Source organism: Lolium rigidum, chromosome 7, assembly GCF_022539505.1.
Source record: "Lolium rigidum isolate FL_2022 chromosome 7, APGP_CSIRO_Lrig_0.1, whole genome shotgun sequence".
Lineage (NCBI taxonomy): Eukaryota > Viridiplantae > Streptophyta > Magnoliopsida > Poales > Poaceae > Lolium > Lolium rigidum.
The window spans coordinates 54,457,324-54,471,152 of record NC_061514.1 but is presented as its reverse complement, the minus strand read 5'-3'; the positions used below and the strand labels follow the sequence as shown (position 1 = coordinate 54,471,152).

Sequence of the window (13,829 nt, the reverse complement as noted above, 5' to 3'; positions counted from 1 at the left end):
TCGAGGAAATGACTAAGGGGCTTCCAAAAGAGCAAGACGGGCAGCCTGTTGATTTGAGCCCCTTTAAGGCGTCTGCTCTTACTTGTGCCCGTCAGCTTCTTGAACTGGTTTCATCAAGGAAGTCGTCGACTGGCCCCAGTTTATCGACGCAAACCCAGCTCCCTTGATTCTTGTAACAAACTTGTGCCTTGAGCTGATGCGAAACATTGCTCTGCCGCAAAACTCATGCTTTGTAATAAACTCCGTGCTAGCAGTGTTGTTAGCACACTTTTGTTATGATATCACTTTCTTGCACTTCTCCCGATGGGAGTTATTTTGGATGTTCGGCTGTACCATATCCATCACCCCTTTATAATCAGTATTTTCTGCAGGTCTTCCCAGTACCCTCGTTTGCAGACGACTCGTCGGGTGCCCTTCCCGAAAGCGACCGGATCCAGCGCATGAAGGACCAGGTCACGCAGATGGAAAAAGACTTACGCAGCACTTATGCCTTGGCTGCCATCATAAATAAAAAGAGTGAGATTGCAGCCGACGTGGAGCGATACGTTCTTAGCGAGCTGCATAAGGCCACCAAAAGTTTAAACTGTAAGTTTCCTGATCCCTTTGCCTGTTTGCTAGCAACTTCTTGTCTGAGTCTTTACTAATTCTTTTGACAGTCATAGCTTTGAACCATGCGGAAGAGAACAAGCGGATACACGAGCGAGTGCATGCTTTGACTCAGCTTTCCTCATCCGAAGAGATTTTCTGGCGGGAACACTCGAAGGCCTCGGCTGTCGTCAAATTTCAGGATCGAGTGCAACAGGTCCACCAGTTCTTCGACAAGTGCTACAAGGCTATGAGGGTAGTTTGGAAGACGATGTTTCCTTTGAATGCAGTTCCTCCTACTCTCTTGACTTTGATGTCTGAGTTTGGAAATGCCAAGAAGGTTCGGGAGCTAGTAAGATCTCAAGTCTTTGCAGGGGCCAAGTGTACGCTTGCCCTTGTGCTTGCTTGTTATCCTTCAGCTTGCTTGTTATCTATCGCCAATGCAACTGGTGATTTCGAGGAGCTGTACCCAAAGGTTTTAGCACCTGCCCATATAATTGTCGACAGTGCTTGAGGAGATGTCAAAGGTACCGAGGAAAGGGAAACTCCGCAAGGGTGATGTAAAGGTGTAAAATTACTTTTGTAAATTGTATTGGCTAGTCCATCCGAGTGTTCGGATTTTTGAGCCAAAACTTTTTATCTGATTAATACATGAATATGTACTTTTACCATGCCGTTGGCAAATATTCAAAGGAGCGAAGCTTAATTGCCCGTTGGATGTATGTGTACTAATTGGTTAGCAAATCATTATGAGTGATCAGCTCGTGTTGCAGGTTTTGCTAAACCTGTTGTATGCGCAACTTTGCTTTCAACCGTTTGTAAATTTCGACAGTCATTCCCGAATTTTTCGGGTGTAATGATTCTGCCGATGAGCCCGTTGCTCTCTGATATTTCCATAAGTGAAATATCGAGCGTGGGTTGTGTGTAAGTTTTCCAAACTCTTGCTTTGTACGGCACTCGTAGAGGCATCTGAAGCAGAGGGGAGGATTAATGTCCTTATTCTTCTTTGTAGTGCTCGTAGAGGCTTTTGCCCTGGGCGCTATCTTCTGCCGCACGTTAAGTTATACCGTTACTTGGCGGCAGCACGGTCATAGATGCTTTAGATTACTGCAATACTTTAACAAGAATCGAAACTTAAGTGCTTATTGATAAGGTAAATACGAAACTAGGGGGAGAAAAACAAGAGGCCCTGTGTAAAGTAAAGGAAAATTTTAAAAACTAAGGAAGAGTTTTATCAAGGAAGGGGTTCTTCTCTTCTTCAGAGGCATCTTCCGATTTCTTTGCCATGCTGATGGTTGCTGCAGCGCTATTGATTTCGTCACGTGCTTGGGCAGTGATTGTTAGCATCTTGCCGCCTCCTATCTCTTCTGCTTTGGCCACTGCCGAAACTTTTTCCGCCGATGCTTTTGCTGCTGGTGCTTCAGGAGTTGGCTTCTTCTTGATCTCCCTGTCGAGTTTTTCCTCCTTGATTTCTTGTATCGTCAATTTTGGCGGGGGGTCGACAGTCCCTTGCTGTGGCCCAAACTTTTGCAGCAATCCTTTGGAAGTCACGATCACAATTGTCCGAGCGCGAGAAGCTTCCGTAGACTGTGATGTTTGTCCCGTTGTTCCCTGGCATCTTCAGCTTGAGGTATGCATAGTGCGGTACAGCCATGAACTTGGCATAAGCTGGTCTCCCGAGTATGGCGTGATACTGCGATTCCCGATTCACGACTTCAAACTCGATCTTCTCCTTCCTGAAGTCGTCGGGTTTGCCGAAAACGACGTTCAGGTATGCTTTGCCAAGAGAGTACGCTGGTGAAGTAGGGAGTATCCCATGGAAGCGGGTATCTGAGTCTTCCAACATTCTCATGGTGATCCCCATACTTTGAATTGTGTCGAGGAATATCAAGTTGAGTCCACTTCCTCCATCCATGAAGACTTTGCTCATCTTGAACCCTCCTATCTCGTAGCTTCGACCACTAGGGCGGCGTGCCCCGGCTTTGGTATAGTCATCGGGTGGTCCATTCGACCGAACGTGATTTCCGAGACGACCATTCGACATATTCGGGAATGTTCGCCATGACGCTTCTCGCCAGGTTGATTTCTCGGGTGAGCTTCTTCATCTCTCTCCTTGAAACACCTGTCCTGTGGATCATATTCATTTGCCCACGTGGCGGTGGAAACGCCTCGTTGGGTTGATGAGGTTGAGCTTGCTGTACTTGATGCTGTGACGGGGGTAGCGGTGGTGGTGGTGGTAGTTGTTTCTGGCCTGCCTGCTGGATGAGTTCATGCATATCGAGGAACTGCCGACAATCCCTGAGCAGGTGGCTAGACTTTACTTTTCCATCCTTAGAATCGGTATAAGAATGTAGGTAGCAAGGGGCGTTGATCTGTTCAGCGTAAGGCAATTTGGGGGTTCTCTGAGGTTGTGGTTTATAGTTGCCACGGTTCCCAGAGTCGTTCCGATTACCGTCCTGCCGATCGTCTCGCCTGTTGTCGTACCGATCATCCCGCCGATCGTAGTAACCTGCGGCCACCAAGTTATTGTCATCGTAATCTGCGGTTCTTCCTTCTCTTGTTCCGATCCCTTCGGCCACCCGAATCATTTTTCGGCTGGTCATCCTCTTCATCGTCCACCGCGTTGTCGTGGCTTTCGGACGTTGTCTTCACCATCGGCCCAGCTGTTGGCGATTTCCATTAACTTGGTTATGGTTTTCGGCTTCTTGCGCCCAAGTTCTTCTATATAGCTTTCACGTCGGATGCCATCACTGAAAGCGTCGATTTCTCTGTCGACGGATACGTCTTCCGCAGCATTCAGGAGTTTGGTGAACCTCCCGATATATGCGCGCATTGATTCTTTCTGCTTTTGCTGACAGTGCCGTAACTCCTCGATCCCGACGGGCCTTTTGTAGGTTGCTTGAAAGTTAGCAACAAAGGCTTCTACTAGGTCATCCCATGACTTGATGGAACCCTTCGGCAGCCCTCTGAGCCAGGCTCGTGCTGAGTCCTTTAGGTAAAGCTGCAGGCATTGCATTGCTGCTATCTGATTCCCTTTTTGCAGAATTACTGTCTGCGGATAGTCCTCTATCCAGGACCTCGGTTCCTGCTGCCCATCATATTTGGCGGCGTCGGTAGGTGTAGGTTTGAACTTCTTGGGTGGCATCGCCTCCCGAATTTTGTAGCTCAAACAATCGGCTCCTCTAAGCTCGCCGTCGTTCTCCCGGGTCTCGTCCGAAGAATCACTCGTCAAGTTCTTCTCCGATGGCGCGTCGTCGCCTTGCTTTGTCGATCCTGCTCTCGTGTGATTTCGTCCCGAGCGTCTTTTGTGCGATGTTTTGACCCGTTGGCCTGCAGGGTCTTCTCTTTCGGTGGAACTAGATTATGTCCTAGTATCGCAAGACTCTCCAAAGCGCCACGGTGGGCCTGAGCCATGGATCCTTCGGGACGCTGGTTAATGAGGTATGCTGCAAGATTGGCTGTTGCTCCTGCGACGGTTTTTGGCCGTGGCATGCCCGCGGTGTCCGTGGTCATAAAAGACTTGGTCAGGTTTGATGTTATCTCCCTTGCGTCATCTTCCGAAAGCCCGGACATCCTCGATCGATGTTTGCCTCCTCTCGTGGGTACTTCGAGAGGCACTCCCCTGCGAGCCCCTTCGTCGCTCGCCTGGACCGGTCTCGCCGCGTATAGGCGTCTCTCGAGGGTGGCTTGCTCCTTAGACAGGCGCTCTCGATTTTTCTCCAATATGGAGCGGTAAGCGTTGAGTGTGCCAACCGTGGTTCCCGCCGAAAGCGGTGTGTTGTTGAGCACGGCTGCCTTGGCTGCTGCCCACTCTTCTTCTGTAATGGTGTGGTCGCTATTGTCATTGCCTGGCGCTATCCCCAAAACTAGCCCGCCCGCTCGGAACGGGGGTGCGTTCTCCGTCTCCCCTATTAGCGACGTAGACTTGGAGGGGCGCCACTCTTCGGGTGTCTCCTCGGGCGACGCTATCGATGTTGTCCTCTCCCGACGAATAGTAGGCGTTGCAGATGAATGGCGTGTCGTTTGACCCTAGTCCATGCCTGGTGTCGCAGTTCACGCAGTAGTACGAGGTCATCTCCGAGGGCATGGGGTCATCAGATCCAACCGACATGGAGGATGCCGAACGAGGAGTCGATGGCGCGGACGGACTCGACGGGTTTGTCAGGCCAGCCGAAAGGTCGGGTGTCGATGATGCGCTTGGGCTTGTCGATCTGGAGATAGGAGATTCCGGCAGCCGGAGGATTCCTTCCGAGTTGACGTTGTAGTGGACGCTCCCGAACGCCATCTCCATGTTGCCTTGCGGACCGCAGAAGGTGGAGCGAGATGATTCGCTGTGCGGGGTGAATTCGTAGGAGCCAAAACGGATCGGGCTTCCCAGATGAGGCGATGATGGTGCTGATGAAGCTGCTGATGACATGACGGGTTCAGCCGATGTCCGATCTTGTGCCGACAGGTTTCCCACAGACGGTGCCAATTGTCGAGGGTACTCCTCGCCAATGCCCTCCGATAGGGGCTTAGGGTTGATGGAATCCTGTAGGCTGACACGAGACATCGGTTCACAGACAAGCGGGGAGAGCGATTTACCCGAGTTCGGGGCCCTCGATGAGGTAAAACCCTTACGTCTTGCATGTCTGTTCTTTGATTATGATGACAATGGGTTACAATGGGGTGCCGAATACTTCGGCTGAGATCTAGTCGAGATTGCTATTGCTAGGGTTACCTAGCTCTAAGCTTTTCCGGGCTAAGATTGTTAAGATTGTTCGTGTCTCTCGGCAGCCCCTCTCCTGGCCTTTATATAGGAGGCCAGGTCTCAAGGGTCCTAACCGAGTACGACTAGGTTTACAGTAGTTTAGATCCAATCTTTCCTTGTTTGTTTGCTTCCTTGTCTTGCCCGTCAAGGAATCTTCTGGTGCGCCGACCTAGTGGCCCATCTCGCCTTCAGGTATCTTCATGGGCCTCCAATTTGTCAATACCGGATAGGGCAATACTGGTTATACGAAGGGTAATGCCCACGTCACCGTGCGTGATCCGTGAATTTTGTATCACATAATTCGGTTTGTTTTGAATCTATTAATAAAGGCCGTGTGCATCATCACGATGCAGAGTCTGGGGCAAACCCCCTTTTCGGAAAAAAAAAAACTACCACGCTTATGAAGGCGCTGACATGTCATCGTCAAAGCTGACCTCCTCCTAGAACATACGGGTGTGTCCTGGGCTGAGCTGAAAACTGACCTCCTCTCTTTTCTAGTACACGCTAACGACGTATGACGTTGCCCGGAAAAGAAAAGAACGATATACATGACATGTCCAGGATACACCGGTTTGTAGTTCCGTTCCGTACATCCATTCTTCGTGATGAACTGATGATTGATGAACATGAGCATCATTAATATGTACCCTCCATTTCAGAAAAAAAAATCTTAATTTTATCAAAATTTACATGTATCTACACATTTACGTGCATATTTAGAAAAAAATTGAAACGATCTTTTTCTATGCCGAGGGTGTACGTGATTTCTGCACAATATCACATGGATGCCTATCCCCATTTTGGAGCATCGCTATTAGTAAACTCGTCGCTAAGATTCTGCCGCTGATACAGCCAAGTCATCCTGATATTGGCTCGCCTCGCTGTCTAGCTAATTGCTCTGCACAATCCGGCCTTCTCTTTATCCTTGAGCAATAATGCAGTTTCTCAACTCCAGATATGGTCTACGACTGCGAAGGGACGACGACGTACATACCAATGAATAGCATGCCAACTGGGCCTGTTTATGCTAAGTTGCTAACTGGATACTGAACATGTACGTAAGACCGTCCAACTTCGTACCTTAAACCAGAGATAAACTAGTGCACCTAATATATGCAACGTATTCTAAGGAAAATGACATATTCGGTGCTCTCAATAATTCCACGTTAAGAGCAATAATGCGTCTTGTTAACTCAAAATACTACATACAGTACGGTCCACTACATTACCAAGGACTGTGCCGTACACAACTATCTTGGCTCGTCCCATCATTTTCTGTACTATAATTGGTCAACGAGCACTGAACAGGTGCCCCGTGTTTGGTACTAGCTGCACACGCTTATGAGCGAACCTTTGTATTGATGCCCTCGAAAAAAAAAACCTTTGTATTGATGATTATTGCTTGGGCAAGAACGAATGGATCGAATGGTTCTTACAGCATACACAAATGAACTGGGAGCTCGAGTAGTTTCACTTCAGACAAAACGTTACTTCCAACAATATGACACGCGCGGCGGTGAGGGCCGCTCCGACATCAACAGAGTGCTCAGCAATGGCTATCGTGGTCTGGCAATATGACACGCGCGGAGTCTCCTGGCTCGCAGATCAGCACACGCCGATCCGCCGGAATCTTGCTCACCAGCTCTGGCTGGGCCTTCTCGTATTCGGCACGAACATAGGCTGCTGCCTCCTCCGCCCGTTCGCTGTCGACGATGGCGAGGCAGCAGCCCCTGAAGCCAGCGCCGCTGAACCGTGCGCCGAGGACGCCGGGGGCCTTCAGGAGGATCTCATGTAGCTGTATCATCTCTTTGCTCCCTGCAAGGTTCATTATTGTGTTCCGTGAAAGACTTCCTACTATTAGCGGAATGGAGACAATTGTGACCTGAAACTGTCATACTGGATCTGAAGTGTTTTGATCGCCATACCACACTCATAGTTGACTATGGAGCTACGGCCAGATGCAGAGACCAGCTGCCCAAATTCTTGTAGGTTTCCACGAGCCCATGCGTCTCTTCCTGAACGCAAATTGACCAGAAGCTGTTAGCTGAAACTTGAAACTTTAGCAGACATACAACACGCACAGGTCAGTGAACACTGAAATATTAACTGTATCCTTCTTCTAGCAGGTCCAGTTAAGTAGTATGGTGAATGTGAAGTATCCTGTTAACCATGAAAATAGATCTCACAGACACACTGGAAAGTTGTATGCAGTGTGCGATTTTGTTTCTTTCTTTTGGACGTGCATAGGTTGAGAGAAGTGTGATTCCGGTTCATTCATGGATAATATACAAGGTACTACTACAGGCAGTTCAGTTATTGGTACACTAGTTCTTTATTAAGAGATGCAGTGAGTAATACCAAAAAAAAATTGTAGTTTTGATACTCCTGTGCATGAAAATATGTCAACAGCATAAAAGATATGATAAGCTCACCCTTAGCAACTCGCTTCATTTCAGAGAAGTAGTGCTCAGCCCTCCTGGCAAGATTTTCGTCTAATATACACTGCATAATATTTTATCGTCAGATTCAAGGTCCGGTACCAGCAATATTATATCAATGAAATGGAGCTGGAAATTGTAGAGTACCTTTTGGGCCTCATATACACCTGGATCAACTGCAATAATAGGGGAAAATAATGTTATCAAACTCATTATACTCAACGAATGGGTCACAATGAATCAATGTCATTTAGATACTACCATTACGAAGTATTGGCGCATCTTCACAGCCTAGCACACTGGGAATTCAAATAACAAACGACTTAAAATTTGGTTATGTTTTGAGAAAGAAAACTACTAATTTAGACTATACAGGAATCATGAACTTAAGCTCTTCCAAATTGAACATGACATCTGTTTGCATGACCAGATTTAAATACTCACGACCATGAAAACTCACCATAACAGAGCACGTGCAGCCTCTTTGCACTCGAAAACTCGTGTATTATATCCACGCGACTTGGGTAGGTTATGTTGCAAACCTGAAAATGCCAACAAAATCTTGAATGGCAGCTGCCCTTGAGGTTGCTGGCTTTTATTCAGCTCCGAGAAGTAGGCGTAGGAAGGTGACGCAGTCTACTAAAGCAAGAGAGTCTCAGTCATTACAAATGCTAACAGAGAACATTGCAATGAACATCTCCCAACGAAGTCTGGACACGAACAACACAAAATTACAAGAAAGGGATGCTAGGGAAAGTTGGCATGTTTGAATGGTCCCAACATTGCAGTTACAATCTGAACTGAAATTAAAGGCAATTTTCCTATATCATAACATCAGCCTTAAAGCTCAGTCAAAACTGGCTGCACAAATAAATATAACAAACTCTGAGAAAAAACAAAAGCAAAGTATTACCTTGCAATCCATGAAGGTGAGGTAGCCATATCGAGACAATAAAATGGCTGATGGATCTAGAATACCATTTTCAAGACCCAGATATTTATTTTCAATGGACCTAACAAACAGGATGGACGTTGTTGCAGTCATTCCACGGTTGTAGCGAGTTAAACAAACATATTTGGAGGTTAAAACTAATTTGGCCCTTCTTAAAGTATATAGATTGAAAGGAAACAAACTTACTTGTCCAGCTGAATGTTATCAACAGGTGATAGGTCCAGATCATTAACATTTTCTAGAGCCAGCAAGTAGGCAACGCCAACCTGATGAGGATTGTACAGATAGAAGTATATGAACATGTGAGCTTGCACAAAGCTGCTATGAACTCCAAGTTAACTAATGTACAGATGCCTACACTAAGTTAAGAACATATGTTGTTGCACATGATGTTTACGCGACCAAAGTAACATCATGTTTTAACTATATGTACAGCACATTAAAATTTACAGCCAGGATCTGCACTAATTCAATTTCAGCTTGTAGCACATGATATTGTAGATTCTAACATATGAGTTAGCTTACAGCTGCAGACGAACTAAGCCCTGAACTGTCGAGTCCTTTCACTCCAGATATATAACCTACTATACCCTGTAAAGAAGCCATTCGTCAACAGTTTTCTGAAGCCTAGGATAATCTGGACTGTTACATGGATGGAATGGATATACCTTTCTCAAATCATATCCACTATTTTGCAGGGCAAAAACTGCACCTCTTGCATAGCTTTCCCAGTTAATGTTTCCTGGGTTCTCAATAGGCTTTTGCAAGTCATCAACTCTGTTAAAAGTGATGGAGCATGCAAGTTGTGACTTAAGCTCCCTCACAGTGAAGATTTTAACAGAGCCTGAATTTAAGGATAAAAACAACAGCTATAATAAAATATGACCATGTTTCTACCAAGATAATGTGTTCACCAAGAACTAGCTAGAGGTAGCAAACCGAATGAAGTAACTACAGGTACAGGTTAATGCTTAGTCATCCAAAAAGACAATGAAACATCACATCACTCTGCAATTAACAGAAGTCAACGAGGCTTTGAAGATAGCACATGGTACCAAGGTTATCCTCAGTGGGCCGGTGGCTAGACTATTAGATGTTTGTTAAGAGCACCCACACAGGGTGCAAACTGTGTTTGAGGAAATGTAGAGTGTATGGCGACTGGCATTACCTGAATCGTATACCACCTTTAAATTGACCAGACTGGAGTACAACCTGGAAAAGAAAAGAGAGGTTTACCAATAGTACATTTGTGTATAGCCCCATCGTGAGACTGTTTGATACAGCAGATGATATGAGTGTGAAACTGTGAAAGTGTGAATGCATAACTTCTAATTTGCAAGAAGACCACATTTTCTACATGTGGTGGTTTTAGCAAACAGTGCAATCGGGTATATATGCACCAAATAGTTAAAATTAGAATATCTGACCCGACACAAAAAAAAATGCAATATCCAAGAGCCTGCAGAAAAACTGCTTCAGTATATTTACCCACCTCAGTATCATCAGAGGGCACAAACCCAAGAAGTACTCCATAATTGATGGTCATAGCAGTCACAGTTCCACCCTGCCAGGTTGCAGAACAGAATTGAAGTTAGTAAATCATCGAATTGTGCTAGAGACTAAATTAATTAACAGCACAATATTCAAGTTTTCATCAGAATGAAATTGCAAGTACTATGCACCCTAAGTCACAACAACTAGCTACCTGACAATTGTGTCAACCAGTAGTACCCTTAGCTTCCTAGAAGAAGGAATAGAGAAACTATCTAGCCATTTGTGAAACATTAGATCCGTTCAACACAATAGACTCTTCTAAAGAGTAGCTGATACCACAATGGCTGCTGCAAGGAGGCCTGTACTAGTTTACACTTTAGAGTAACTTGGAGATGGTAGTCATCCAGTACAGCACAGACCCTTTTGTCCTCAGTCCCTTCTGAGTGCTGACAACAGGGTCAATCCCACCATAACTCAGTAAATTAGCAGTTTATACACCACCCATCCTTCCTCTAAAAGTTTATTATGATATACTGTCCTTCTTATCGATAAAAAAAAAACATGAAATTCAACCTGATTGAACCCATTCATAACTCAAAATTAATCCAAAATATCTGAACCTATCACATGTTTTCAAATAAGCCCGAACTGAGATTTTTGGTTATTGCAAGAACCAGATATCACCATTATCTCTAACATGACAGCAGAGCATCACAAAGATTGATGCATATTTCAAGCATTTGTAGAGGGGACATGCAATAAACAGATGCGCTGCCATTTGCTAGCCAGGTATTATCCTGAAAACCATCAAGGCCTGATGAACCTTGCTGGTACCACTTGGTCCATACATCTTATTAGTCATGCAGCTACATAATGGCGGGTACGCATTACAGTTGTAGCATTAAATAGCATGTGCTACTACGTTGTGCTGAGATATAAATATTGCATATAGAGTTATAGACAGTAAAGTATTACCCATGGCTTATAATAATCTTATTACTAAGTTGCTAAGACTAGTCACAATGCATAGTATCATATAGAAGTATCATGCGTATGATACTACTACGTGTTACTATCTTCACAATGCATAGTATCATATACTAGTATCATAATCTCTATGTATTAATTGTTTTGTAGAATCTCAATGTAAATATATGTGCAAGATTTACTTGGCATTAACTTTTCTAGTAGTATGTGCTATGATACAGTATCTACCTATGATACTAGTACCCTCTCTTTCATCCTTAATTGCACTGCCACATCAGCATTTTGCATGCATGGAATGCATGATACTACCTATGATACTCCCATTGTGGGTAGTCTAAGGAAATAGAAGCTGCAGTTACCTGATGATCAATGTGGGCCCCCAAAGGACAAATCCTGTAGGGGCAAGCAACGACCCTGACCTCGCTCGCATCCCTTCCGCTAATCGCCGCCACCTTCTTCCGTACGACATCAAGCTGCATGCATTGCCGACAACGGTACAGATAAACCAGAGGCTCATACGGTCATACTTACTAGTAAGATGAACATAAGCTAGCACCCTGCGCTATTATGTCACTTAACCAATGCAATCAAAGCACGAAAATGCACTTCAGGTCACGGATTTGGTTTCTCTGATTAGTTGTACCGAAGCTTGAGCGCTGACTGTAAAAGAGGGCACGGCATGTATCTCATCCTACCTGACCAAAGCGCTAATGAGCAACGATTGTAGGGCAAAAATATGTGCTCATGCAGCCCACTAGAGCAGAATTATTCAGGTTTTGTTGGGACCATATGGAGTAGTCTAAAATCTCTGAAAAACTGCAGCACGTTGTCGTCCTCTACTGGATCAGCAGCAGTTGAGCGGTTTACCGAGAAGGCACAGGTGCAGATCGTCATGTTCTTCTCTCTTGTACATGTGTTTGGAAAGCAGTAGCAAGGCACAATCTTATTATATCCCCAAAACACGTCGATTAAAAAAAATAACTACCGCGCTACCACACTGCAAAGTGCGCAGCGGCGCCACATCAATTCGGAGCAACCACCAACACCCCATAGGTATTGGGGGGAAAACTCGGTTAGCATAATTCCCTTCTGAATGCACCGCACTATATAGCGAAACGAAATGGAAATTGAAATTGGACCGATTAGCGATTAGCAAGGGAACAACAGTTCAGGCGGTGACCGACGAGTAAACAGATGGGAAAGGCGGATAGGCAGCCGCGATTCGCGCTCTGAACCCTAGATAAATCCTCGCGTCCACCCGAACAAACAAGCGGAACTCCCGGCGGCGCGAGATCGATCGAGAGCCCCTCTCGCGAGCCTCCCGGCGGCCCCAATCGATGGAAGCAATGCGGGTGGTGGGACTTACCTCCTCCTCCGACGGCCAGCGCGACGGCGACCCTCCTCCCGCGGGCATTTCTCCGGCCGCTGCCGACGATCTCGCCGCTCGCCGCTGGCGGAGTGGCAGGTGGTGGCGCGCGAGTGGGAGGGCGCGGCACGCGGGGGTAGCGGAGCGGCGTGGCGTACTGGGCACTGGCGCGTGGTGGCGTCGCCTTGTTTGTTTTCTCCTTTCCGGCTCCGTGCGCGCGGTCGGCGCGTTTTTATCTCGGGCAGCCGGGCTCGGTGGCGTCGTGTTGTGTTGTTGGGCTCAGGAGTGGGTGGTTTGCCTGTTTTGGAGTGCAGACAGAGTGATGGCGATTTGCGTGGAGTTGGAGTTGATGGGGTCTATGTATCATCACAACAAAGGGAGATAGAATGCGACGTGTAACCTGGTAGGTAACAACAGCTACGTCCAACCGCTACGATTTCTCAAAGACACTGATCTGCTGGATTTATTATGATGTGCCATGAGCCGCCAGTTCGGTTGTGAAATAGGAGATGAGAGCATCTCTAGCCGATACCACAAACATGTTTTTCGTATATAGCGATGCTAGGAGAGCGTAGTTCATTAAGATTTGCCACTGTCGTATTTCGAAAGAGAACTCTTATCTAGTTTCACTCGGTTCTTCTGACGACGGGAAAGTGCTCGGTTCGGATAACTTCTCTTTTCGTACCAGGATCAGCAGGATGGGAATCGGAGGTTCTTTGTCCTCTGCGAAATCAGTCGACCAGCTTGCTCCTTTTGTGCATGACAAGTGTTCATTCTTTCGGATGGCGGTGTTGCCACTAACATTTTATGGTCCGGGAATCACTAAAAGTCCGTGAAACATGTTTTTGATGTTTATCTCATATATCTTTGACTTTGGACAAAATTAACATGAATATACAACAACGGAAATCAAACTTATTATTATCAACATCACACGGTGCAACAATATTCCAAATTACAATAATTGTTCAAATCAAATCATTAAACAACTAAATGAAAGGCCCCGGATGGAAAGAATAGTTCCAATCACATACTACACAAATGCGAAATGAAATGAGGAAAAAAGAGAGACTAGCGGCTAAAGACCTACCACTGATGCGCAACAAGATCATTGCAAAGCTGGCCATGTGTCTGCTTGCCCTCCATCTACCATTATGTCTGAAGAAAACTTTTGATTCAATCGGGGCTTTTGGCAAGTTTCACATTGTTGCTCGCATTGTCAAACTCGAAGGAGATGATCTAATCCCTCACACCCTC

General features: G+C 46.0%; 1 protein-coding gene across 2 annotated transcripts; it reads right to left on the bottom strand.

Annotated features, from left to right (window-relative positions):
- Positions 1 to 6,693: 6,693 nt before the first annotated feature.
- Positions 6,694 to 12,634, bottom strand: LOC124677098 (galacturonokinase-like). 2 transcript variants are annotated; one of them, XM_047213096.1, is made up of 14 exons: positions 12,573 to 12,634; positions 11,566 to 11,679; positions 10,218 to 10,289; positions 9,894 to 9,937; positions 9,394 to 9,502; positions 9,251 to 9,316; positions 8,912 to 8,991; positions 8,687 to 8,786; positions 8,234 to 8,409; positions 8,035 to 8,072; positions 7,921 to 7,949; positions 7,768 to 7,837; positions 7,261 to 7,350; positions 6,694 to 7,150 (listed from the first exon to the last, which is right to left on the bottom strand). In XM_047213096.1, exons 1-14 carry the CDS (start codon positions 12,618 to 12,620, stop codon positions 6,882 to 6,884), a joined length of 1,305 nt encoding a protein of 434 aa, XP_047069052.1. In that variant the 5' UTR covers positions 12,621 to 12,634; the 3' UTR covers positions 6,694 to 6,881. The 2 variants fall into 2 exon arrangements, with proteins under 2 accessions (XP_047069052.1, XP_047069053.1); XM_047213097.1 differs by lacking the exon at positions 12,573 to 12,634 and having other exon boundaries at positions 9,394 to 9,569; positions 11,566 to 11,676.
- Positions 12,635 to 13,829: the final 1,195 nt, after the last annotated feature.